This window comes from Pipistrellus kuhlii, unplaced genomic scaffold, assembly GCF_014108245.1.
Source record: "Pipistrellus kuhlii isolate mPipKuh1 unplaced genomic scaffold, mPipKuh1.p scaffold_m20_p_4, whole genome shotgun sequence".
Classification (NCBI taxonomy): Eukaryota; Metazoa; Chordata; class Mammalia; order Chiroptera; family Vespertilionidae; genus Pipistrellus; species Pipistrellus kuhlii.
This window is the reverse complement of record NW_023425540.1, coordinates 89726571-89753780: the sequence shown is the minus strand read 5'-3', so window position 1 is coordinate 89753780 and position 27210 is coordinate 89726571. Positions and strand designations below refer to the sequence as shown.

Sequence of the window (27210 nt, the reverse complement as noted above, 5' to 3'; positions counted from 1 at the left end):
TTCAAGGAACCCCATGTCACCTCCCTGAATGCAGCATGTCAGGCCCAGCTCCCCCCGCCTCTGGGAAGCCGTCCCTTCAGGCACGAGCGCTGACCTCATGCCGGGCGCAGGACAGATGAGTCTGTCTCCTCCACTTGTCCCTCCTCCCAGGGCCCTCACCAGGAGGAAAGAGCAGGCCTCACACACTCGTCCTGTTAAGATGTAGATTCTGACTCGGTGGGCCTGGCGGCCTTAGCCTGTATCTGTGACAAAGTCTAGGTGAGGCTACTGAGCTTGGGCCTCCTTTGAGCATCGAGGGCTGGAGCTCAGCACCTGATAAAGGCTCTTCATGTGGTTGTGTGGACAGACAGTTGTGTGGATAAATGAACATCTATTATCTAAGAACTGAAGCAAAATGAGGGCCAGGAAGCCCGGATTACCCCTGGAGATAAAGAACAGGCACAAAGGCCACCCGCAGACATATGTCTGGGACAGCTCAGCGGGGAGCTGTGGGTGATGCTCATGTTCCCAGAGTGGAGAAGTCAGAAGGTTTTCATAAAGCATTTGTTTTTATTGCACATCGTATAAAATGGACGACACTATATTTAAAACACACAAGACGCTCACAAGGATGCAGACACAAACTCTTCTTCTCCAGGCCTTACCTGTTTCACTGCGCCTGAGGCTGGAAGCAGCCCTTACACACCGACCGAACCAGGTCACAGAGAACATGCTTGTTCTGGGGGCTTCAGAGCTGTGCCGGCCCTCTGCACGGGCCAGTCGGAGACTGCTGGTGACAGTGAAGGTGTCGGGCAGAATGGTTGGGTCCGCAGAGTGCCTGGGCGTGGCAGGGTAGGAGGCCCGTGGACACCTGGTCTGCTGGTGGAGGCTGGTGTTACAGAACCAGCGCTGAGAAGGAAGATGGACAGGGCAAACTGGACCTGGGTGTCCATCTCCAGTGGACACACTGCAGCTGATGGGTGTAGAGAGCAAAAGATGTGCCAAGTCAGGCCTCATCTGGCCAGCTGGCAGAGGCCCTTCTGAAACACACACTGGCCCAACGGGGTTAAAGGGAGATAAATAGTGGGCACAGACAGAGGGGGGAGGCCAGGGGCCCTAAATCCAGCGGGAGACATGCTCCGAATGCCACCCCAGGACATGGCGTGGAAAGGAAGCTGGTCCGTGTTGGCCATTTTCTCAGCGGGATCAGACATGGTCCCAAGACCCAGAGATGCTGTGGAGGCCTGGCTGGCTGAAGGGGTCGCAGACCCTCACAGGCTGCTGGTGGGCACAGGTGGGGAGCGGCGGACGGGACCATCAGTTCTGCCTCGTTTCTTCTTGCCCGCGGGCAGCTGCCTCTTCCTCTCCACCTTTTCCTTCCGGGCTGAGGCGGTGGTGAAGGTGATGCAGTGGGCGTCCAGGAAGTCCAGCAGCTTCCTCGTGGCCATGCGGATGCCCTGCCGCTTCAGCTCGGCCTGCAGCTCCGCCAGCTCGAAGGGCTGGTAGAGCAGGACCTTGCGGTAGAGGGCGGGTGTGGAGCGGATGTAGCGCCTCACTGCCTCTTCCGTGGCCACCGCCTGGACAGCCGCCTGCGAAGCACTGACCCCCTCCTCGCCCTCCTCCTCTTCTCCTGCAGACTCCAAGGCCGCTCCAAATTCAAGGGAAGAACTGAAAAGAACCAGGTATTACTATTTTGCAGCACCCTCTCCCTTCAGTCCCCCAAGACCAGGAGCCTATTTGAAGAAAGAAGTGTTGCTAAGTCCCCTGTGGAGCTGGTGCCGTGTCCCTGGCCCTCTAGCTGCTGGAGGACCTTGTCCTCCACCAGAGACCTCCCTCAATGGCAGCAGGCCCCCATCGAGAAGGCATGCTGGCTGGCCCCGCTCCAGGGAGCACCCTGCAGGCTGAGGGTGTGGGAGCTCCAGAGGACTGCTCAGGGAACTGCCTTTGAACCCCACCTGGGTTTTCCGTAGTTCAAACCCAGAAGGCACTGGGGCTTCTGAACATCCGCCGTTAGGGATCACTAGTGCCAGTGCTCAGACCCACTGGCCCCGTCCTCTGACCTGCTTACCTCTGTGAGCTTAATGAGCTGTCGCTGCTGTCCACAGAGGTGGCCGTGGATTCCTGGGAGGCCGGGAGCGGGGCGTCACTGTCGGGGCCTGGAGGCACCTCTTTGGCTGGTGACATATGGAGGATGCCTCCACCAGGCTGCTTCCCACGTCGGGGACCCTTGGTCTTCGCCGGCCCCTTGGGCCTTCGGGGAACAGGGTCAGACGTGGCCTGCAGCCTGGCACGACCCACTGCCCTGGAGGCTTTGGAGGCCTTGGCGGCCGGGACCTGGCTGCGAGGAGCCTCCAGGGGAGCCTGTGAGGACTGGCTCTCGTCCTCGGAGTCTGACTCCAGCGTTTGGTGGGTGTACTGGAATATTTCCTTCAGTTTTAGGACCATCTGGCGTTTGGGCAGAGGGCGTACCCCGAACCTGAATGAAGAGACAGTTGAACTTCAGCAAAGAGCAAACATTTTTTAACAAATAATTCCATGCTGTAACTGAAATCTGAAATGCCTTTTATGAGCATTCAGAGTTTAGCGTCTATCCCGTGTGCCAATTGAGCTGACTCTGAAGCACACTCCAAAGAGCCGCTCCCCATGTTCTGGACAATGGTGGTGGCGATGACTCCCTGGACCCAGTGTGAAGAGCAGCATTGATTAGGATGGGATAGTTTTGTTGTTCTTTTAAAAAAAACATGTCTCTTTTCTCAGATTGTGAAGGCCAGAGTCCCATCTCCACCCACATGACATATGGAAACCTGTCACCTGATGGGTAACCTGGAGAAGCCTCATTTCTTAGCTTCTTAGGGGCTGGGTAATTTGGGGAACAGCACGTGGGGAGCTGGTAGGCACACACGCACCCCCCCCCCACACACACACACACAGCAACCCCCACACCAGAGCCCAAGGTGGATCTGGTGATGGGCCCTACATCTCACAACCTCGCTAGGACTGGTCACTTGCAGGAGGAGGGACCAATCATGAGCAAGCTTTCAAGAACACTACCAACCTGTCCAGTTCCTTCTTCAGTACTGGCGTCTCCATGATGGAATACCGTGGCATTGGCGTTATGGGCACTTTTGGGGGCAAGTTCTTCCTCCGATTAGCACCTTCCATAAGGAACAAAAGAAATACGTTTTAGTAGGAGGGACCTGGGTGTTCCTTTTTCGACCCTACTGATGTGACCGAGAGAAAGATGCAGTTGAAGAAAGCCCAGTCCATTTGCTCTGTAAGAGTGGTTGTGTTCACGCCCTCACAATCTGACTCTGTCATCATGTCTTCCTGTTAGAAAGCATCAGCCGGCACATGATAAGGGCCAGGGCGACCTTGTGCAATGCTGCTGCTGAGTGAACTCGGCAGACGCATATGAGTGGTTGCCACAGGCTGGCATGACAGGGCAATGGCAGGTCTGCTAATAAGAACAGGGTTTATTTCTGGGTGATAAAATGTTCTATGGCTCAGTGGTTGAGCATTGGCTTAAGAACCAGAAGGTCACGGTTAGATTCCCGGTCAGGGCACATGCCCGAGGTATGGCTCGGTCCCCAGTCTGGGGCATGAAGGAGGCAGCCAATGAATTATTCTCTCTAATCATTGATGTTTCTATCTCTCTCTTCCTCTCTGAAATCAATAAAAATATATATATATTTTTAAATGTTCTGGGATTAGTGGTGATGGTTGCAGAATATTGTGAACATACTAAAACCCACTAAATGGTACATTTTAAAGGGTGTATTTTATGATATGTGAAAATGTCTCTATAAAGCTGCTATTTTAAAAAAGAAATGGGTATTGCCGAGACCGGTTTGGCTCAATGGATAGAGCATCGGCTTGGGGACTGAAAGGTCCCGGGTTCGATTCCGGTCAAGGGCATGTACCTTGGTTGCCGGCATATCCCCAGTAGGGGGTGTGCAAGAGGCAGCTGATCGATGACTCTCTCGCATCAATGTTTCTAACTATCTCTCTCCCTTCCTCTCTGTACAAAATCAATATTTTTTTTTTAAAGAAAAAGAAAAAGAAATGGGTATTTAAAAGATAAATGGGACAATTAGGAAAGAATGGACTTTGGTTCTTATCCTTTTTATGAGCATGGAGCCTTCTAAGACTAATAAAATCAATAGGCTTTCTCCTTAAAAAATACACAACATTTTAATATACAATTTGGGAGAGTTTGTCACCTCAAATTCAAATTAAGGCCTTGGTCTGAAATGTACTAGAGCTGTTCTCATATCATCACCTGGGAACTGGTTAGAAATGCAAATTCTTTACCCAACACCTCCTGAAGCGGAAACTCTGGGGTGGGGCCTGGCCACTTGTTTTTGAAGTTCTCCGGGGCATTCAGATGCCCACTCAAGGCTGAAAGTGCTGGTCAATGATGCCCAATCGGTTTAGGATTTTTTAAGAGGAAATTAAACAAAGGAAGATGCTCTGTCCATAAGCTCTGCTTCCCTGTTGTAGTCACTGCTCAGTGCCAGCCTGCCTTCCTGGCTCTCCCTGGATCTGGCTGGCCGGGGAGGGAGCAGCACCTTGAGGGGCTTCTGGATGCTTTGAATCTCCTCTAAGAATAAAATGAGCTGGGAAGTGGCATCCTCCACTGAGGCCCGTAACAGGCCTCTCTCACAGCCCCATCTGTTGTTTTTAAATCGAGATGAAATTGACATAATAAAGTTTTAAAGCAATTCAGTGGCATTTGGTATATTCACAGAGTTGTGCAACCACCACCTCTATCTAGTTGCAAAATGTTTTAATCCCCCCAGAGGAAATTCCGTAGCCACAAGCAGTCACGACCCCTTTTACTCCTGGCAACCAATAATCCGCTTTCTATATCTATGGATTTGACTATTCTGGTTATTTCATATAAATGGAATCATATGATATGTGTTCTTTTTGTGAGTGGCTTCATTTCACATGTTTTTAAGGTTCACCCATGTTGTAGCCATGTGTCAGTGCTTCATTACTTTTTATGGCTGAATAATATTCCATTATTTGGATAGGCCGTATTTTATTTACCTATTCAAGTTGAGGGATTTGGATTGTTTCTACCTTTTATTTATTTTTGTTTTTATTTTATTATTTTGTTGTCAATCCTCACCTGAGGATATTTTTCCATTGATTTTTAGGGAGAATGGAAGACAGAGTAACATTGATGTGAAAGAAACATCAATTGGTTGCCACTTGCATGAGCCCTGATCAGAGCCCGGGCTGGGGAGAAGCCTGCAACCAAGGTATGTATCCTTGACTAGAATTTAACCTGGGACCCTTTGGTCCATAGGCTGATTGATGCTCTATCCACTGAGCCAAACTGGCTAGGGCTCTACCTGTTAGCTATTGTAAATAGAGCTGCTGTGGACATTTGTGTACAAGGATCTGCTTGAGTCCTGGAGTTTAATTCCTTTGGATGTATACATGAGTGGAAATGCTGGGTCACAATGGCAATTCTGTGTTTAATTTTGTGAGGAACTGCACTTGCCCAATCTTAAGGCATACCCGACACTTGGGCCTCTCAGAGGTGCTGGCTCGGTGTTCTGGAGAGGGGTCCATAGGCAGGGATTTTTAACAAGTGCCCAGGTGAGCTGTAGGGTCCGAGCAAGTGTAAAAAGCTCTGACTTACTGGTTAAGAAGTATGTGTTTGATAGCAAGCCTATTCTCCCTCAACTACGGAGAGGATTCTAGAAGGCAAGGAAGGGGCTTGTCACAGGTCAGCAGGCCCTTCAGCACTGCCACCCCATGTTGTCATTATTGATTTCCTCCAGGGTCCTTAGTGTAAAAGAATCAGCATAAGCCAGTTAGAGAAAGATAAATATCACATGATCTTACTCATTTGCAGATTATAATGAATAACGTAAACTGATGGACAAAAACAGATCCAGAGACAGAGAAGCATCAATCAGATGCTCAAACCTCAGAGGGAAGGTAGGGGAGGGTGGGGGTAAGGGGGTATCAACCAAAGGACTTGTGTGCATGCATATCAGCATAACCAATGGACAGAGACACCAGGGGGGTGAGCGTATGTACGGGAGTGGGGTGGGGGGCTATGGGGGGATTAGGACACATGTGTAATACCTTAATCAATTAAAAACAAAAGAATGTAAAAGATAAACAATTCTCCCCACTACTTACTTGGTTTTTCTAACCCTTCTGATTTCTGAGCTCGATCAGTAGTCGGTGTCTGGGGCAGAGAAGGGGCCTCTGGAGACTTCTGTTCTCCATCCCAATCGTCCCACAGAGCTGAATTCAAAAAGCTCAGCCTGTTGCCCCCAGGGGAGCTGGCCTGAGGGGGTTTCTCTTGAGACTTCCTTTGGCCAGTGCAGCTTCCTCGGATGGGGGTGGTACTCAGGAGTGCTGGGGAGTGGCAGTCACCGCTGTCTGGGGACTCCCTGGCCCTGCTGCCTGGGCTGCTGGTGCTCAGGGGGCCAGTCCGCTCAAGGTTCAAATTATCAATTGGAATTGGCGAGAGGGGCTCGACCTGCCAACAGCAGTCGTCAGTTGGAATGGGGGGCCCGCTGTCCAACAGGGAGCTGCTGCTCGCCTGGTGGGAGGCTACCTCCTGCTCATCTTCACTGTCCTCCACCTCCACCACTTCGCTCGCTGTGGCCTGACTGGGCAGGCTCGGCCTCGGCAGCGAGTGCTTCTGGAACTGCCCGCCGCAATCAGTGAGGCCTCCTGAGGCTGGACAGGGAGTCAGCACAGAAAAGGGCTTGTGGCGCCTGGGGCTGGGGCTGGAAGGGCTTCTGTGATTGACAGGGACCAGGCAGGATGACGACGTCTGGTGCACCATTGCTGAAAACTTACTAGTGGCTTTGAGTCCGTCCCTGTTTTCTAATGGGGCCCTGGGCTGGAGCTGAGCCATTTCATATGCTGCAGTCCTGGACCCCAGACCCATGATTTGGGTCTGTGATGAGTGCTCGTGGCTTCTGCTGCCGAGCGGAGTGGCAGGTACCAGCCACGAGGTGTCTGTGGTGCTGTCCTCGTCCGGGCTGCTCTCGCGGTTACAGAACAGCTGGGAGGACCCTCTGCCGCCCACACAGCCCGGGTTCCTTGCCGGCCGCCGGTCCTGCTGCTGCGCTGCGGCCTCCCTCCTCGGCGGGCTGGGGGGAGGTTCTTGATCTGCATCCACGTCGATGATGGAGAACAGGTCAGAGAACTTGGGGCTTGCTTCTAGAACCTTTTCTTCCAGGGGACCATTAAAAACTGACTTTATTTTGGTTTGTTCTAGCTCTAGCTCTTCATCTGAATCCAATAAGAGGATAATCTCATCTTCTCTGTTCACCTTGGAGGGAGAATTCTGAGATCTGGAGCTCTGTTGGTCAGGTTTTGCCTGAGTCAGGTCGATGGATGGAGACTTTTCCGGTGAGGTCAGGGTCTCTTTATTTCTGTATTCCAGCACAGAACCACGCTCTTCGCCTTTCTGGCAGCCTTGATGGTTAAATAGCGTGAGAAGGTTCCGGCCCCTCTTCTGCTTCGATTGTGTATCCTGGGAGGCCACCCTGGAAGCTCTGCCCTGAGATTGGGGCGTCGGTGGGGATAAGTCATTTTTGTGATGAGGGTGAAGGTGTGGCTGGCGTGGACTCCTGCCTGGAGGGGGCTGTGACAGGAAGAAGCATGGATGTGGTGGAGGTGTCTGCCGGCGACTGGAGCGAGGAGAGCTCTGTCCCCGCCTTTGTCTGAGAGTGCCACTGCCTCTCATGTGATCACTTGTTACTTGGGACGGTTCAGGGTGCCCTCCTGGAGTTGATGGAAAGGGCTGTTCGTCATCAGCATTATTAGCTGAGTACATAACGTGTCCTTCCTGTTTCCCTGCCCAGCGGCCCTGAGAGGAGTGAGAGGAGCTGGTGTGATCCAGGGCTTCCTTCGCGGCCTCTGCCTCCTCCTCTCCATTTGAACACTGGCCCTTGAGTGGCAGGAACATGGACTGTCTCTCATCTTTTCTTTTGCTGAGACACTCATCTCTTCCCTGCCCAGAGGGTTCCATCTGTTCTGTATTTTCCGACTCTTCTTTAACCTGGATGTTTGCTAGGACTCTCCTAGGACCTGGACTGTCCTCCCCACGCTGGTTAGTTTCTTCTTTGATCTCTGGAGCTCTTTCCCCCTGGAGCAGCTTTCTCTGAGTAGCAGCAAATTCATAAATTTCTTCCATTTCTGCTTCATTGACTTTTTCTCTATCTTCTTCAAGGCCCTCAGATTTCAACAAGGCTTCTGTTTCCTCCTCTTCACCTACCCACATTGACCTCAAGAGTTCTTGGAAATTCTCTGCTCTGGTTTCACAATCCTCATCTTCCTTCTCCTCCCGTCTGTCCTCTGAATCCATCATGACAGATGCTTGTTCGCACAGGTGAACAAGCTCACTCACACCAAACCTGCAATAGGAAACGCCAAGCATCAGCACTGTCCTGCACAGACTGCTGCCTTTATGCAAATGTAAAGGGGCACATCTGGCTGAGCTGAAGATAATAACAGCTGGTGGTGCTGCAAAACTGGGGAGCACAGGCTGCCTTGAAAGGCACCCAAAGCACTGTGACTGAATCAAACTAAAAGCAGACTAAACTTGGCATGGGTTAGCCAGGCCAGTGAGTGTGCCAGCCTCACACCTGATTGAAGGTTCTGTGGTCTCATCAGTACATTTAAAACCCTAAAGGCTGAGTCAATGCTTTCCTAAGAATGCATTGGAGGGATGACATGGTCTTGGATGAACAAGTTTTTTTTTTGTTTTGTTTTGATCCCAGAGACCCTCACACCTTGTCAGGAGGTAGAACACCTTTTTTGTTGAATTACTTGCCACCTCTCCTGAGATACTGGGACTTGGGAAAGGACTGCTGTTGACTGATCGTAGAGGTGGGTGATCAAGGAGCAGCAGTGTTTGGGAAGAACTGAGGGTGAGGACCACCTTCCCATCACACCTCGGTGGCTAAAAGCCACGTGACTAGGTAGAGGACTCCTCAAGCAGCCTCGGCTCTCCTGCAAGGTCCTTTTCTTTCCAGACTTCCTATCAATATGCCTTGTTCAAAGGCATATTGGGCATAAACTTGGGATTAAAAGTGATAGAAAGGACTCAGCCCTGATCCTCCCATGAGCCATCAACCTGATAATCCTTGTCAGTTAATGGCAAAAGCCATGAAGTAAATGAAAGAACAATGTGAACCTGCAGGCCAGAGAACTGAGGTCAGGGGTCAGCTGGGGAGGCAGGCCAGTGTCTGCAGTGTAGAGATAATGCAGGAACGCACGGGCAGCCTCAGTGCTCACATCACTCAGCAGGACACGCTGGGTTCTCAGATCGCCATCTTCTACAGCGAAGAATCCTTCATTATTTACCTGAGGGTGAAATAAGGTATAAAGATTTACCGACTGGAAGGTCATGACTTGGGAAGAAGCAGATGGTCTTGGGTGGGTCCTGTGAGTCTCTGTTCTTATAACCTTAGTCGGGGGATGAGCATTAGCCAGTGCCGCTCCATTTGTTGACCAGAAGTTCTGTAGTCTAAGCTGTAAAACTTCTCTGTTTCAAAATCAAATCAGAGATAGGTGCTCAAGAATCCAGTTGGTTCCCTCTTGACAGACACATCAAAGGCGTAAGAACTTTCTGAGAGACCAACAACAGTTTCTTGGATTCCAACAACACAATATTCAAGTCTAACGTAAGTCAACACAGAAATGTCTGTCAGTAGCTCAACTTTGTACAGGTCAATTATAAGTCTTCATAATTATGCAAATAGAGGGGGAAAGCAGTTCGGGGAGAGGAGGAAAGGATTTTTATTCAATGGGACAAATTTTTGTTTGTTTGCCAATCCCAAGGTCATTTCCTCAGACCACTTTCTAACCTCAAACATGTCTTCTCCATGGAAGTGTAACCTTATGGCAACAAAGAGGAAAAAACGTTTAGGGGGAGAGCAGGGAGGGAGAGCGGAAATGAGGTGGCTCAGGAGGATAGGAAGATAGAGAGAGAGCCTGAGCAAAGAGTGATGAAGAAAAGAGGAGCAGAGCCAAAACCGGTTTGGCTCAGTGGTAGAGTGTCGGTCTGCGGACTGAAAGGTCCCAGGTTCGATTCCGGTCGGGGGCATGTACGTTGGTTGCGGGCACATCCCCGGTAGGGGGTGTGCAAGAGGCAGCTGGTTGATGTTTCTCTCTCATGGATGTTTCTAGCTCTCTATCTCTCTCCCTTCCTCTCTGTAAAAAATCAATAAAATATATTAAAAAAAAAAAAAAAAGAGGGGCAGAGAGGCAAGGAGAGGGAGAGGGAGACAGGGAGAGTGGGAGGTCCACAGAGAGAGACAAAAAGGCTCAAGGGGGAGGCAGGAGCTGCGTGGAGGTGCAGCGTGTTCACCACGTACTTACATACTGAATGAGAAGTGGGCATCGGGCATAAAGCACGAACTTGTGGGCATACAGCACTTCCCCGTCGTCCATCTGAAACTGGACGTCACTCAGGTGTGGGTTATTGACCATGGCACTGAAGTCAGCCACCAGCAAACCGAGAGAGAGCTGAGACAAAAGGAGAGCCGTCACTGGGCAGGTTCCCCAACTGGGATGGTGGAGAGTGGGCAGGCGGTCCCTGCACTCCTCTCAATAGGGTTCCTACACTAGGTGCCACCTTTAAGCTACCTTACATCCCTCAAGTGACAGTAATAACAGAATACTAACTTCTCAAATTCTCTATCACACTGAGTTGTGGGCCTAAAATGGGAGGAACCAGCAAGTGAAGAGGCGTGGCTATTCTCATAAAGATGAAGCGGCAGCAGTGGTAGCTGCGAGGGCTGTGCGCTAGGCCTGATGTTTCACAGACTCTGCTGTGTGGCCCTGGAAGAAACCTGCCAGCCTGGTGTAACAGCAAGGCTCCCTGGTCCACGTGGTTCAGGGACCCAGCTGACAGGAGCTCCAGTCCCTTCTCTATGTGCCATGATCACCAGAACTTGGTGTGATACTGATAATAGTAATCGGGTGACATCCACTCTAAGGATGTCACCAATTCATCACCTAAGAACATGAACTCTTAGCGAGAGGCCTGCCCAGGACCAGCACATCGGAGGGGCACAATGAGTCATGAATAAATGAATGAACGAATGAAACATTGAGAAACAAATGCACAGAGCAGTCGGCTAAATGAGGGGATCTCACAGAGTAATGGTGGCCCCTCTAGGCTGCCCCCATAAGTTCAGTGACAAAAGGGACAAAGCCTTATGGTGGAGCGCCGACAGGGGGACAGGAGGCTCCTGTGAGCTCTTGTCTGGCTCAGCTCAAACACTGCCAAGGATACCAGGGGACTCGTACAAAGGCTTGAAGGCCAGCAGTGAGCTGAGCCCACTGAACATAGGAGCACCAGCAGCCAAGACTACAGAGCCAGAGCAGAGCCAGGCCCACAGAAACGTCCTTACCGAAGCCTGGCCGCCCGTTTCTGAACGCTGCTCCTCAGGTGGCAGGACAAACCCAGTCAGTGGAAGGCCACCAGGCAACAGATCCGTCCCTGAGAGAAGGATTCACAGGTTAAAAGAACATCACTTCCTGGCAACGTCAGCCTCCAGGGAAAGAGCATCAACGGTGGGCTGAGCTGACCCCAAAGGCGCCTGGGAAATTCCTTAGTCGGACTTCTTCAGTGAAAGTGACGCCCACAAACCACTCTTACCACTACCCACTTCCAACAGAGAGGGAAAAGCAGTAAAATAATCAGAACCAGCCCACCAGTCACTCGCTCTGGATAAACGGCGCTGTCCTTGGTGAAATTTAAGGAAATGGCGATAGACTTACCTGTCTCACATTCAACTTTGAGAACAAAATGAAAACAACTAAAGACTTCCCTTTCTCCCCATCATGGGGATGAGCCAGGGAACCTCAAAAACGAGCTGCCTTCATGGTCTTGATCACAGGGAGGCGAGGGCCCACAGGGCGTCCCATCCTGTGTCTCACCTGTGGTCCCCTTTGAGTCAGCAGAACCCCCGCTGCAGGGCAAGGGGCTGGCGCTCAGCCCCTCTCTTGCCAGGTCCATGAGGTCCTGCAGGGCCTGGTACTCCCTTTGGCTGGCAGAGGGTGACAGATTCCTGGGAGTGGCACTATGGAGGGCAGGTGACGTGTGCACGGCCAGCTGTGGCTGTTCAGACAACACTGGTGGCAGCGTAGGCCCCTATGTGAGACCATGAAAGAAATTGGAAGCCAGAGGGATCACATGACTGCCGTAACAGCCGCCACCCAGAGCCCAGCACAACCCTGGAAAGCTTTTCTTCATCACCATCTGTCAGCAGGCCTTTCTGTCACAGCAAAGGCCATGTCTGTGGTATCACATCTGCAGAAGGATCCCTGGGGCCCCCACCTTCCTAATGTCATCTAAATGGTCTCAAGCGAGGGAGTACATACTCTAGGACCACCTGCATCAGGCTTGTCTGGCTCCTGGGCCCCATCACAGATAGATTCTGTCAGCCCCTGAGGGCAGAGCCTGGGACTCTGCATTTTAAACAAACTCTCCAGGAACGCAATACATTTGAGAACCAGAGGTCCTCCCCATTCTTACTAGGAAAGCCATCTAGTGGCTGCAAAGAGAAACAACGCTATAGCTGACCCCTCTAGACTTCCTCCCAGGCCCTCCCCTCCTAGACCTTCCTGTTCCCCAGCTGTGGATCCCAGTGCCATAATCCTGGGGCTCCCAACCCCTCAGAGCCCATATTCGGAGGGGAGGGCGCACCTTGGACTGCTGGGGCACCATGGGAGGCACCAGGCTTGCCGTATAGAAGGACTCCAGAGCCCAGGCCCCGGTGAGGGCGCTGCCCTCCCACAGAAAGTTCTGCTTCCCTTCAGGTAGGTGTAGATTCTTGCTAGCCTTTCCCAGCTCTTCCTTTAAAAGTCTGCTCGCAGGAAGTGGTGGCGTGTTGGACAGTTCTCCTTCTTCCTCTGCAAAGAGCTGGGCCACTCGATCCTCAATCTGCCTTCCTGTGGTCTCCAAGTCCTGGACTAACAACTGCGGTGGGGTAACGGGTCCTTTCTTCTTTCGACTCTTCTTCTCTAGAGAGAAACAAGTGACAGTCAGTAACAGTCATCCACACAGCCTGAGCCCAGTGGAAACTTCAGCCAGAGGCAGGACGACAAGGCTCCCCGGAAGCCACCACTTGTGGTCACACATACCTGCTGACAGTTTTGTCCTCCCGGGAAAAGCAGTTCCCAGCGGGAGCATTGCAGGTGCAACCTCCTGCTCCATCTCGGACCGGGAGAGAGCCATGGCCACCAGCAGGTCCTCAGACAGCCCCTCACGCTCACTGACCTTCTGCCTCTTCTGCGGTTCCTTCCTGTTGGGGGCTCCCTTCCGCTTCAGACCTCCAACGTGATTGCTGAAGCTTAAGAGGCAGCCAAACAGAAAGGTTAGTGATGGCCAGAGGTTGGGAGCACGTCCTGTTCTGAGGTGGTCCCCATTGGACCAAAGAGGGCTGGACCTTCTCCTCTGTGGGGGAAAGAGTAAAAGGGCATCAAGTGCCCTGGAGCTCACTGTGATCATTCTGTGCCTCACGTAAGCTCACATGATTCTGCGCCACAAATTCAGCACCGTCCAAACTCCAGAGGGTCTGGGTCCTTCTGTGTGATCCTGCCCAGCCAGGTTCTTGGTGGGTATCCAACACCAGCAGCGGTACTGCACCCCCTGGATGTGGTCATACCCTTTTGCTAGAGTCAACATTTGATAGCTCCAAGTCAGCACCCTTGATCCCAACTTCTGCCCATTGATACTTCAGATGCCCCTTAGGTGGTCCTTAATATATTGGCCACGAAATGATCCCCTTTCTCCTGCAGGGGCTGCAGGGCAGTGCCTCTGATCAAGGTCGGAAGAAAAGGCTTCTCAGATGGGCCACCATCTTGGTCAGTGGACTCGGAGGCCAATGTGCAGGAACTCATTTGGTTCAGAAGAGACTTACTGAAAGATTTTCTAGCTGAAGAGAACCTATACTTCCCGCTGCCTCCCAACAGGCTGGGCAAGAGTAGAGGGTAAAGGTGAGAAAAAAACTAAGGACAACCTCAAGATCACCTTCCCGACAGCTGAAGGGCATTCTGGAAGCACCTCTGGCCTTCACAAAAGTTTGTGCGCTCTGCTGGGTCAGTGATGGCCCAGAACCCCAGGAATCATCTCGGAAGATCTTAGTGAGCCTAATTCAGTTCTAACAATCTGGGAACCCTGCCTGATAGTCACTGCCTCCAAGAGGAAAGGAACCACCCCAACATACCAGGGCCCGGCCAGCAGGCAGGCTGTGCCCAAGGCTCTTAAGTCTATGATGCTAGTGCCGAATGCTAAAATGCAGACAGATCACCGGGGAAGACTCAGCCTCTTCACTCCCTATCTCAGCACTGGCCCAGCTCACACGGCCAGAACTGTGTGCAAGGCAGTGGCCAGGAGCAACAAACACCCTTGTGTTCCTTTTGCTCTTGACAGCTGACCAAGTCCCAAAGCTACCTCAGCTAGGGCCGATACAGCCTGCACTCCATATAAGGTTAGGGTCTATTCTGGCATCCATAGTGACAGGGGTAATGCAGCACAAAGCTGATCTTCTGCCACTTGTGTGCCTGTGGTTTGCACACTGAAGACTCATGTCATCAGCAGGACCTCCTATGTTAACATTTACGCATTTAACTCATGCAAATATTTTTTTAAAATATTTTTTATTGATATTTTACAGAAAGGAGGAAGGGAGAGGGATAGAGAGCTAGAAACGTCAATGAGAGAGAAACATCGACCAGCTGCCTCTTGCACACCCCCTATTGGGGATGTGCCCGCAACCAAGGTACATGCCCTTGACCGGAATCGAACCTGGGACCTTTTAGTCCGCAGACCGACGCTCTACCACTGAGCCAAACCGGTTTCAGCTTTGCAAATATTTTTTAAAGGCCTGTGGTTCTGTCTCACTAACTCTTTGAACTATGCTGAGTAATCCTATTAATAGTATGAAAATCAGTCTTATATTAATAGTATGAAAATCAGACTGAGATGGAAGCAAGGCTGTTCTACACTTGAAATATATGTAGTAAAGTGAATTAATGAATTCTTAGCTGCTAAGGGCACTGACTGCAGGATCCTGGGAATAGAAAAATCTCAGGAGGAAGGACCTTGAGGAAACCAGTCCACAGACATGCCCGCACCCACACAGACCATTTCAAAGCCACCTAGGATGCAGAATTTGTCCCCTATTCAATTCCGGTGGAAACCGTAACTAATTTCCACTTATGTTTCATTTCCAGAACCTATTGTCCCACTACACTACATGAGGCTTTCTTTGATTTTCTTCCCCGTCATTTGACTCACCTCGATGTCTGTGCTAGTGTGCTGCAGGTCCCCTCCGGCTGAGCTGTTTGCAGCCGCACAGCCTGGAGCAGGAGCTGGGGGTCAACCTCCATCTTCACTGCACACTGTTTCAAGTGACTGATTCTGCTCTTGGAGGTGAGAAATGGCTTGCCACAAATTGGGCATTCAGGGACCTGAGGTACACAAGGTCTCAGTGTCTTTTCAGACTCATCCAAGCACCTGAAGGAAGACAGTAAACACAGGGGAACCACCTTCCCTGGTAATTTGGATCGAAGCAAACATGGAACCACATCCACATGAACATGTATGGACCAAACCTTGTTCCCCAAAAGCCAGTCCTTCCACACAGCCTGTGATCAGCCTCCAGACATGGCATTTAGGTGTCTGTTAGCAAAGTTAACCGAAGAAAGCAAGGACAGGTTGAACATAAACTTAAGAGTCACCATATGATCCAGCAATTCCACTCCTATTTTATACCCCAAAGAACTGAAAACAGATACTTAAGCAAATACATGAAACGCATGTTCATAGCAGCTCTATCCGCAATACCTAAATGGTAGAAACAACCCAAATGTCAATCAATGGATGAGCAGATAAACAAGACGTAGTCTCACTATACAGTAGAATGTCATTCCACCATAAAAAAAAAAAAGAATAAAACACTGACACATGCTACAACATGGGTGATCCTTATAAACACTCTGCTGAGTGAATCCAGTCTCAGAAGGCCACCTAGTATTTGATTCCACTCTGCCCAGAATAGGCAAATTGATAGACAGAAAGCAGATTAGTGGTTTCCAGAGGCTGGGGTGGAGAGGATTCAAAGGAGAGCAAGTGCTAATGGGTACAGTTTTTTTGGGGTGATGAAAATATTCTAAAATTGATTAGAATGTTTATGTAATTGTGAATATTACTAAATGAAAGCCATTGAATTAATTATTCACTCTCAATGGGTGAATTGTTGTTAAAAAATAAAAAGCAAAGGCAGGTTGACACCAACACCAGCTGCTGCCACAGGAAGGTGTGTGATTCCCACTAAGCCATGGGGCCCCTGGCTCTGGTCCGCCCACGGGAAAGTGACCGCTGAGCTGCTCCTACCGGTTCACATGCTGCTCCCTTCGGGTCACGTTCATGGCAGAGAGGTTCTTCTGGCAGATCTGGCAGAAGAACAGCCCCTTCTCCTCCAGACTGCCATCGGGTGCGGCGGCTCCTTCCTGCCCAAACTCCTGCTGCAGGGCCAAGGCCACTGCAGTGTCGCTTTCTGTGGCAGGAAGCCAGGGCCCAGACCCTGAGGAGAGGACACAGACCCATGAGGATGAGCTCATCCTCACACCTTGGCATATACGTCAGATCTCACAGCGCTGACCATGGGTGTAACGTGGAGACGACTCTGCCTCATGCCAAGCACCATCCAGTCAAATGGGGCACTGAACGGGGCTCCTAGAATAAGACTTCAAACTTTAATGCACGCAAAACTCACCTGAGAATTTTGCTAAAATGAAGGTTCACGTTATAAAGGTCCAGCATTTCTAACAACTCCCAGGCAAGGCCGAGACTGGTGGTCCAGGACTACTCTGAGTATCGGATCCTAAGGAATCTTCCTTTCATTTTTCTCATTTCTGCTGCTTTGGACATGTCAGGTTTATAGGGCTTCTATTCCAACAAATATAAGTTTTCTCTTCAAGGTTCAACATTTCCTACTACTCTGACTTTTGTTGCCCATCCTGGGAGAACCAGGCTGGAGGGAAATGCCTAGAGTTTGTTCCCAACTTAGCTGTGTCCACTTTTGAGCCTCTATCACATCTGATATTGCTGAGGCAGGCCCTTGTGCTCATGAGGGATGGGCCATGAAAACTTCATAAATCCCCATTTCTGAATACTACTAATGGCCTATCGCTCTTTCCACCAAAACCAGAAAAGCATCATGCTTTATTTTGGTGCCATATGTGTGTGTGTGTGTGTGTGTGTGTGTGTGTGTGTGTATTTTTATTTATTTATTTATTTATTTTTAGCAAAGCAGTGGCTTTTCTCTCCTGAGCATTAACTGGTATGATATGAAGATATATGGAAGCAGCTGAGTCACATATAGGGGAGCGCTGGGTTCACACACTGGGTGAGCAACTCCTCTGCACCCCTTTGGGTGTTCAAGGACTGATGACACGGCAGATGTGACCCTGCTACCTGTGTGGGCCTTTGGGAATCGTCAGTGCTTCTAAGGTGAAATCTGCAAGTGCAATACCAAGAGACTACATGCTCCTTAACTCATAGGTCTGTCAGTACAGTTTCTTCCTATTTACTTTAGTTTTGTGTATTTTCATCAGAGATGAGGATTCATATTGTTTAGGGGATAAAGAATAGAATCACCGGATATTATGTGCATCTTGGTGTGGTATAATATGCAGTGTACAACACCTGCAAAACACTATTGCCAAACTGTTTAACCTGGAGCCCATGAGACCTCTCGTTTACTCAGTGTAATGCAACACAGGGATTGCATGAATGAGTTAAATGACATCATATAGAAACAATCAAGCAAATCCAGAAAGTGGTAAATATAAAAGGACAACTATCCTGGACTCTTCAAAAAGTATCATTAAAAAAAACCAGCTCTAACTGGCTGCTCAATGGTTAGACCTTTGGCCCGTGGGTTTAATTCTGGTCAAGGGCATGTAGCTCAGTTGCAGGCTTGATCCTGGCCCCAGTGGGGCACATGCAGGAGGCAACCAAAAGGAGTGTTCCTCTCACATTGATGTTTCTGTCTCTGTCTCTCCCCCTTGCTTCCACTCTCTGAAAATCAATGGAAAAATATCTTTGGGTGAGGATTAAACAACAATAAAACCAAGACAAAGGGACTGTTCTAGAGTTCAGACCTTACCAGACTACTGGTTATAGCCATATGCAGTATGTGAACTTATAGTTCTGACAAATCCTTGGAAACCAGCTACAAAAACCATCCTTGGGATAATTGGAGAATTGGATACCAGGCAGTATTAGGAAATTAGGTGTGACAATGATATCTATATATATAAAACACTAATATGTATGTGTCCTTTAGAAGTTCGACAGGGAGTTTGATCACTTGCTATGATGTGCGCTGACCACCAGAGGGCGGTGCAGAATGAAGGAAGGCCCCGGCTGGCGGCCCTGATGGCTGGCCAGGCCTAGGAACCCTACCTGTGCATGAATTTCATGCACTGGGCCTCTAGTTGTGATTATAAAGGAGAACCTTAGAGGTAAAGTGCCATGATGTATTTAACTTACTTTCATATAGTACAGAAAAAGCATATACATTTATAGAGACATAAAAAATATATGGCAAAATGTTAATAATTGTTAAATTTAGGCTGAGGATATAAAGATTTTGCTGTAATATATTTTCAGTATGGAAAAAATTTTAAATTAAAAATTAAAATAAGAGGAAGAGGTACCTTGTCAAAGAAACTAAGTGAGAAATGACCCAAGAGAACCTTTGCTCTCTGGCTAGACGACACAAAGTGGCAAAGGTAGAAAGCCAGGCGACACCCCCCTCCCTTTCCCCCGCAGCAGAAATACACTGAAGGTTTGTTTCTTCCTACTCCCTTTCTTCCAGAATTAGAACTTACGCCTGTTGGGAAGACAGAAAACTCCTGTCATACCGTTCTCAACCATCATCGCCGCTCGAGGGTCCTTTGGAATGTTTTCCTCAAGTGCGGGCTGGAGGGAGCACCCCTCTGAAGCATGCTTCAAACGCTCGGGGTCTGCTCTCTTGAACTGCTGCATTCGCTGTACGACCATCTCAGCTGCCCGGGGTTTGGAGGGACTTGGCACTGTAGCAGTCAGACAGGGAGGAGGCTGGGAGTCACCGTTAGGAGCAGCCTCTGCAGAGGAAGATATTCACGTGTCTGTTCTAGCTGGAGAAACAAAAGACTCTGTCTCTGAATATAGGTCAGACCGGAGTTTCAAAGGGGTCCTTTAGCAATTAGTTTAGGTTTAACTCTCAAGTGTGAATAGGACTGATTGTTGGTAACCTCACTGTTTACAGTAATATCAATGTACCTGTCACAGGCAGGAAAGGGAATGGAGAGTGACTGCTAATGAGCACAGGGTTTATTCTGGGGTGATGAATATGTTCTAAAATTAGGTAGTGGTGATAGTTGCACAACTCTGTAAATATACTAAAACCATTGAACTGTACACTTTAAAGGAGCAAATTTTATAGAATATGAATATCTATTAAACTGTTATTAAAGAAATATTAATGACAAACATATCTTTCTAGGTCAGAAGTTCTCCTTTAACTTGGTGTCCACAGAGGCCTCCAATGGGGATCTGTGAAGTCCCTGAAGTTATACGTCAATTTTGCAGGTATATGTGGGGGTGCAGTTTTCTGGGGGAATCATGCATACCTTCACTAGACTCTCAGACGGAACATGCGGGACCAACAACATTTCAGCAACGTTACTGAAGCCTTACTACAGTCTCTGTGATCTAAGACCTTACCACCACTCCACTGAGCGGTCATGCTGACCACACTGGGTTAAAAAACACATTAAAATCAGGAAGTGAAGGTGAGAAAAATGTAGAAACACAACTCAGGTGCCCAAAGACCTAGTGCTGAATTATATATGCAAAGTGGTTTTCAGCTGTGCATGAAGAATGTATGCTAAGCATATGGTTTAGTACATCAAGGGCAGGAGAGTAAGAAAGCTACAAACAAAGTGCTCCTCTTCCCCATCCCCCCAAAAAATATGGAAAAGAGTTGTTTGGAGGAGAAAGCAAGAACTGAAGATTCTCCTGGAACATATGGTACCCACTGTGAAACAAACTCAAGAAAATAGGAGAAGCAGCATTATTTTCATGTTCATGTAACTCATGTCTACTAGTATAATGTAAACATTAATAGGAAATGAAAAAGAAGAGAGCCCCAAACATAATCGTGTGAGAAATTCACACACGGCTATTTTTTTATGACTATCATTTAAAACAGGAGTCGGCAAACTATGGTCCAGGGCTGCCTATTGTAGTAAATGAAGTTTTGTTGGAACACAGTTCATTTACTTACTATTGTCTAGGGAGTTGGGTATTGACAGAGACCATACGGCCTGTAAAGCCAAAGAAATTTACTACATGGCCCTTTACAGAAAATTTTCCAACTCTTGGTTTAAAATAGTACAAATCACCTCTGGTTTCCTCTGTGGAAGTTCCGGCAATGTTCCTGCCTGGGTTACCTGGCTGCGTGCTCCATGCACCCCTCCAGAGCATCGCAGAAGCAAGCACACTTCCCTCTCCGTTCTCAGAGGGTGCTGGCTCACCCTCCTGCCTCGTGGGTGCCCCTTGCTTTTTTGTCCTGGTGGCCTGGCTACCAGATCGAGGTTTCCTCTCCCTGGGGCCTTTAAGGGTTTTGCTCTTGGTAGCAGCTGGTTTGCTGGTTGGCTGAGTGACGTTTGAGGACTTTTTTGTCTTCCTTTCCCCTGACACTTCCTTGGTGCCATTCTTTTTCACCCTTTGGAAAAAACTGGCACAGAGTTCCTTAAAGTCGTCGTCTGACTCATCCATCATCCAACCAGTTTCAAGGCTTTCAAGCTTGTTTTCGGAGGAGTGTAGGTCAATCTGGGGGTCCAAGAATGAGCCTAGCTGGGCCTCATTCGGAATCACAGCTTCATTAGGGTTCCTCTTTAATTCTCACTGAGATACCTGGAGAGTTTGCAAAATCAAATAAAAAGTACTTTTTCCCTCCATAATAATTTAAAATGTCTTTCTTCAAATTGTGCCTGTGTTAAACAGCATGTTTAAGCTTCCACCTGTTAAAGTTCACATTTGAGAGGTTTTGTTGCCCAATAGATGCCTCTGAGATAGAATACAATGAACTTGTTGCTCAGGCGATTCTTCAACATCTCCATGGTGATAAAGAACATTTAGTTCATTTAATTTCACATCTGTGGAAAAACAAAAGCATATAATGTAATTAGACAGATATTGTCATTTCATGCCATTTCTTCCAGGAGTATGTGGAGTATAGGAGTAACAATGTCTCTGTCAATACTCAGGGACAGTCTGATTAACACAGAGCCGTCATCCTATAACATAGGACATAACAGCACAACCCATGGGATATGGGGGGGGGGGGTCCTAGAAATCTATCAAAGCATGTTCTTTCACAGGCAGAAAATCTTGGGCATCTTGAAAGAATATTGTTTTTTGTTTGTTTGTTTTTTTAATATATTTTATTGATTTTTTACAGAGAGGAAGAGAGAGGGATAGAGAGTTAGAAACATCGATGAGAGAGATCATCGACCTCTACTGGGGATGTGCCCACAACTAAGGTACATGCCCTTGACCGGAATCGAACCTGGGACCTTTCAGTCCGCAGGCTGACGCTCTATCTACTGAGCCAAACTGGTCTCAGCCGAAAGAGTATTGTTTTTGCTAAAATCTAGGGAATGAATTCCATGAAGGGCAGTCAGCACAAAAACATGATGATTCCCAAATCCAGAAAAACTATCAGAGGCTCTATCAGCAGGCAATGTAATGACAGAGAGAGAGAGAGAGAGAGAGAGAGAGAGAGAGAGAGGGAGGGGAATGAATATGCCCTTGAACACTCAGGAGATAGGGACAAAGATAGGAACACAGGAGACTCATCCTTCATTGATCAACCAATTTTCCAAGTAAAAAAAGGCCACTTTCCCATCCTCTCACCCCAGAAAGAGCTCTCCAAACTCAGGTTGCTAGAATGCTGCCCAACGCAAAGGTTAGGCCTTATGGGCATGATTATTTACATCAGCACTGTTTAGTGGGTTTTCAAAAATCAAAACTGAATGACTCAATGGCAGAAAGTTTATTTCAAATCCAATAATGCAATCTCCGCTATCCAGTTAATCCAATTAATCACCTAGTTTTCCTGAGCTGGGCAGACACACCGACCTCAACTCTACTTAGCATGGCTGACTCATTCACATCTTCTATGAAACTCTTTAGAGAAGCTTCCCTTCATCCTTTATCTAAGTACAACCTCTCCACCTCTATTGTTTTCTTTCATCACACAGTTTTCACAACAGCATCTATCACAAGTTACAATCATATGGAATAGATAACATTTAATGAATGATTGCTGTATGTCAAGCACCAGTCCAATTGCTTTACAAGTCTAATTCATTGCATCCTTATAACAATCCAATTGCATAGAATCTGTCATCCCTTCTTTACAGCAAGGAATCAAGCACATGAACACAGCTTTTGAAGTGGCAGAGCTGGGATCAGATCCAGGCAGTATGGTTCCAGGGCATCAGTTCTTGTGTTTTTATTCATTTACTTGTTATCTGCCACTTACTAAGCTCAAAACTTGAGGAGGGCACAGATTCACCTATTTTACTTCATATTCTCTTTGGCTGACAGGCATCTGACTTGGAAAAGGTGATCGACAATTATTTGTCTAATTAACTGCAAAGAGTTTGCTTATAATCAGAGCGAAGAGACAGTGGGGATCCGAGAGAAGGCTTCAGGGAGAAACTGAGGTCAGTGTCTTAGTGATTGAAACGTCAGGCTGACCACACTGAATTTCATCCTATTGGATGCGGTGAGCTAAAGCAAGCTCCACCCTCCGCACAGCTCTGTCTCCACATCTCCGTTGTTAAAACAGTCTCTCTCCTATACGTACTCAATCGGCATTTGCTTAAGGCAGCAGCGGCTCCTAGGAGACGGCGAGTTCCCAGAGAGCCCGCGACCTGTGCCTCCTCAGGGCTGTACCTACCGCGGCGCCGAGCTCACAGCACAGGCGGGATGAATAGGCAGGTGAGGGGCGGGCCCTCCTGCCCCCGCCCCCGCCCCCCTCAACCGGCGACACAAGGGAAACCGGCAGGAGACTCCGCCTGAAGAGATGCTGCTACGGACTCTGACCGCGAACTACGATCGCCTAACGGACCCCCGGGCAGCGACTCCGTGTGGATCCCGATGCCCCCACCTGTCCTCCCTGCAGACAGCCCCGGTCTCCTCCACCCAAGCGCGGCTCCTGCATTTACCCGCGGCTGGAAACGGTCGAAAAACGGTCCTCTGCCTCCGGAGAGCGAAAAAGGCCCGAGTGTTTGGACCTTCTCCCAGTTACAGACTCCCTAGCCCCAAAGCCCGGCCCCTCCTACCTCCGGCGCCGCCGCCGCGGCACCCTCTCAACGTAGAGCCTCGAGCCTGCGCATGCGCCGCCCGGCTCCCCCGCTGACAATTGCGCAGGCGCAGAGCGGCCGGGGAGCTTTGCTTCCCGTCGTCCTCTGCGGCCCGGGCGCGCGGCGAAGAGTGGTTCCGGAGGGCGTGAGGCGGTGCGAGGCCGGGCGCGGCGGTAACGATAAATAATTTAAATATAGATAATTCACCGCAGGGCTGGACGGTGTCTGGAGCTGCTAGTGCAGTGGCGCCCGGCAAAGCCTATTAAAAGTTGAGAAGTCGGGGTGAGTTCAGGACCACGTCACAGTTTTAAGTTGAAGTTCGGGCCCGCCACTGTTCACAGGACATGTTTGCCCATTCAGTGGCGGCCCCCAGAGCGCACCCGCCCGAGGAACCGACGAGTAAACGGAGGCAGGGGGGTCGGGAGACCCGCCGAACGAGGCCTGACGGGGCGGGAGAGCTTCCTTCCCGGAGGTGGTAAACAGGTGGAGGCCTGGGGTCCGTGGGCGTTAGCTGGAGAGTCGTCCTGTGCGTGCTGAAGCTGGGGTGATAACTGTGGTCTCCAGCCTGGCTGGAGGGGTTTGCCCTGGGCCGAAATTTGAAGTTTATAAATCCCATTAAGGTTTTGAACTTCAACCTGGGTCAGAGGGAGCCATTGAAGATTCTGTTTTTAAAAGACGTTCTAGTCGCAGTGTGAAAATGGATCTGGAGTGGCAAGACTCAGGAGGCCCATTAGGAAGCTGCTATAATCTGGGTGGGAAATGAGGATGGCCTGAGGTAGCATTTGGAGTGGAGAGAATGAAGAAATATATTAAAACGTTTGAATTGTCATGACCTAATGATTTGTTACAATTTAGGTTTTCACCCGAGCACCTGAATAGAATGTGGTCCCAACTACTGAAATAATGGAACACAGGAAGAGTATGTTTGGAGGGAAGAGAATAATACGTAGAGGTTTTTAAAATACAAATATATAACAATAAAGATTAATTATATGTAATTCACATATAAAATTAACCCTTTTAAAGTGTATGATTCAGTGGTTTTTAGAAGGTTTACAAGGTTGTGCAACCGTCATCACTGTCTAATTCTAGGACATTTTATAACCCCAAATAGAAATCTTTGTACCATTAACAGTCACTCCCCTTACTTCATCCCCTAGTAATGACAAATGTGTTCTGTTTCTATGGATTTGCCTATTCTGTACATTTTACACAAAAGGATTCATACAATATGTGGCCTTTTCTGTCTGGCTTTTAACATCCTGTTCATGTAGCATGCATCAGTTCATTTAATGGCTGGATAATATTTCCTTGTATGGATATACCACATTTTGTTTATTACCAGTTGATGAACATTTGGGCTGTTTCTGCTTTTTGGCTCTTATAAATAATGCTGCTGTGAACATTCATGTAAAAGGTGTGTGTGTGTGTGTGTGTGTGTGTTTTGTTGTTAATTCTCACCCAAGGATATTTTTCCCCATTTTTTAGAGAGAGTGGGAGGGGGGAAGACAGAGAAAGAAACATTGATGTGATAGAGACACATCGACTGGTTGCCTCCTGCATGTGCCCTGACCAGGGACAGGGAGCAAACCCACAATCTAGGTACGAGCCCTTGACTGAGAATTGAACCTGGGATTCTTTGTTTCCCAGGCCAATGCTCTAACCACCTAGCAACATAAGCCAGGGCAAGGCCAATGCCATTGGGAAAAAGAATGTGTTCTTTTTCTGTAGAGAAAAGGCATGCCACACCACAGCAAGGTTTTGGCCAGAAGGCAGAAACAGGAGTGAGAGGAAAGCTTAGGTCAGAGCCTTTGTTCCATGAGAAAGGCAAGACAGGGCAGAGTAAACCTTTAAGGACGAGCTAGTTTAAATAATTTTGGCAGGCTTTGGGCAGTAGGAATGGTCTCTAGTTGCCTGGTACCTGGCCCTGGGGTAATTTAGGGCAGGCTTTGTCTGTGAGAGTTAAAGGAGCTGGTTACTTTGCATATAAGAAGCTGCTGCCAATAAGTTGATTACTATCTTTAGGAATTAGCCCTGGAAAGAGCATTCTCCTCACCAGCAAGATTTTAAAATTTCATAAAATTCAGAAAAAAAATTTTAAGACATGATTAATGCACAGGGTCATGCTGGGATAATGTGAAGGACTGTTGTAAAGGTGGCACTTATTTTTCTCCAAGTTGAAAATGAGGGGCCTGCGTCTAATTTAGGACTTAAATCTCTTAGATTTAAGTTCTAGAAGCAGTGTGAAAATGGATCTGGAGTGGCAAGACTCAGGAGGCCCATTAGGAAGCTGCTATAATCTAGGTGAGAAATGAAGATGGCCTGAGGTAGCATTTGGAGTGGAGAGAATGAAGAAATATATTAAAACGTTTGAATTGTCACGACAATTCAAGCATTTCAAGTTTAAAATATTCCATAAGTAATTCCGTTGAGAATCTCAGGTTTAAGAAACACTCCCTTCTCTACACTTCAGCTAACTCATTTCACTTAAAATACTGTCTGGCCGTATTGGAAGAGAAGGGAAGGTTTTCCTCCCTGGCCTCTGGATTAGAAACTGATTGGTCACTACATTTACCCAATACCTACTGAACAAATCCTGTAGTCTGAGCATAAAAGAGATGCTAAAAACTGGGTGAGCGGTAATTACAAATTAGAGTTAGACATGGTTTCTCCCTTCAGGTAACAAAGTTCTGGGACAGCTTTCTCTGTGGGCCAACGTGAACCATGAGAGCCCCCTTTGGCCTGGACCTTCTTGTGACTTATCTCCAGCAGAAGCTCTGAGGTTTACATTCTTCCACTAGAATTAAGCTGAAGGACAATGTCCAGAAACAATGTTATTTCAATGGGAATACTACATGTTCCTGCCAGCATTTGTGGCAGAACTGCACTGCCAAAACACATAAGCCAGGAACATGAAGGAACATTTACTATATTAAAAGGTCAGGATTGTCCTTGTTTGATAAACCTTCCAAGGTTTAACAGGAAGAGAAAATGAATGCAGAAGTTTGTGGAAAAATTAAGACACAATGCCTAAGTAGAGGCTCTGTTTTCCATGCCCATAGGAGTAGATCATTTTTAGGTATAGGGGAAACAGGCAAAGGTTGAATATGCTATGATTACCACTTCCTCACCACCCTGGAATATTTTTGGAAACTTTTTGAATCTTCCACAGAGTTAATGTTTTAAACAGTTATGTGGAAGAAGTGAAAGGCCCTTGTCCCAGTTTCTGTGGTTTGGCTATAAATCAAAAAACCAAAACCTTCCTAGCTCCCTCTCATTTATTTTGACAATTGTTGGGTAGTGGGCAGATAGAACAAGGGAAAAATTGTCTTCCCACTGCTTTGGTCATATAACTTTTATTTACTGTTGTATAATAATGTTCTCTACACTACCAAAATTGTTGAAATCAGGAGGGGAGATAACTTTTACATGTCAAATTGGACAGAAGTCACTCTAAGTTATGCTGCTGTTCTGTCTACCACTGCCACCTTTTGTATCAGTTCTATTGGTAGGTGGGTTTATGGAGAGATTCCATGCAGATGTATTGGCCTCAACTGTAGAGAAGCATTTTCCCTAATAAAGTTGATAATGTCACTCATAGTGTGTCATCTTCCACTTACTATTAAGATGGCAGTACTCTCCTAAATGACCTACAGATTGAGTGTAATCCTTGTCAAAATTCCAATAGTTGTTTTTTGGTGTCTAGATCTGTTACTTCATTGGAGATTGCATAACAATGATATTCTAATTATAATTTTGTTTTCAAATATTAGCTGGAATAATTTTATAAGACCAGTCTTC

General features: G+C 48.1%; 1 protein-coding gene and 1 long non-coding RNA gene across 10 annotated transcripts in view; one reads left to right on the top strand and one right to left on the bottom strand.

Moving 5' to 3' along the window:
* Positions 1–529: 529 nt before the first annotated feature.
* On the bottom strand, positions 530–23491 carry SLX4 (SLX4 structure-specific endonuclease subunit). 7 transcript variants are annotated; one of them, XM_036409829.2, is made up of 15 exons: positions 23389–23491; positions 20437–21192; positions 18880–19134; positions 16376–16565; positions 15278–15496; positions 13120–13328; positions 12683–12999; positions 11914–12127; positions 11385–11473; positions 10348–10494; positions 9161–9330; positions 6142–8378; positions 3035–3134; positions 2048–2455; positions 530–1647 (listed from the first exon to the last, which is right to left on the bottom strand). In XM_036409829.2, the coding sequence occupies exons 2-15, from the start codon at positions 20813–20815 to the stop codon at positions 1251–1253; spliced, it is 5331 nt and encodes a 1776-aa protein (XP_036265722.1). In that variant the 5' UTR covers positions 20816–21192; positions 23389–23491; the 3' UTR covers positions 530–1250. The 7 variants fall into 7 exon arrangements, with proteins under 7 accessions (XP_036265722.1, XP_045427298.1, XP_045427299.1 ...); XM_045571342.1 differs by having other exon boundaries at positions 18913–19134; XM_045571343.1 differs by having other exon boundaries at positions 20485–21192.
* Positions 23492–23525: 34 nt separating this feature from the next.
* The window catches only part of LOC123651174, a 34480-nt gene continuing 30795 nt past the window's right edge, over positions 23526–27210 (top strand). Inside the window, exon 1 of one of the 3 annotated variants that reach the window (XR_006739704.1) lies at positions 23526–23691. This is a non-coding gene — a long non-coding RNA (uncharacterized LOC123651174). The remainder of the gene's footprint in view (positions 23692–27210) is intronic. The other 2 variants (XR_006739703.1, XR_006739702.1) reach the window with 2 other exon arrangements.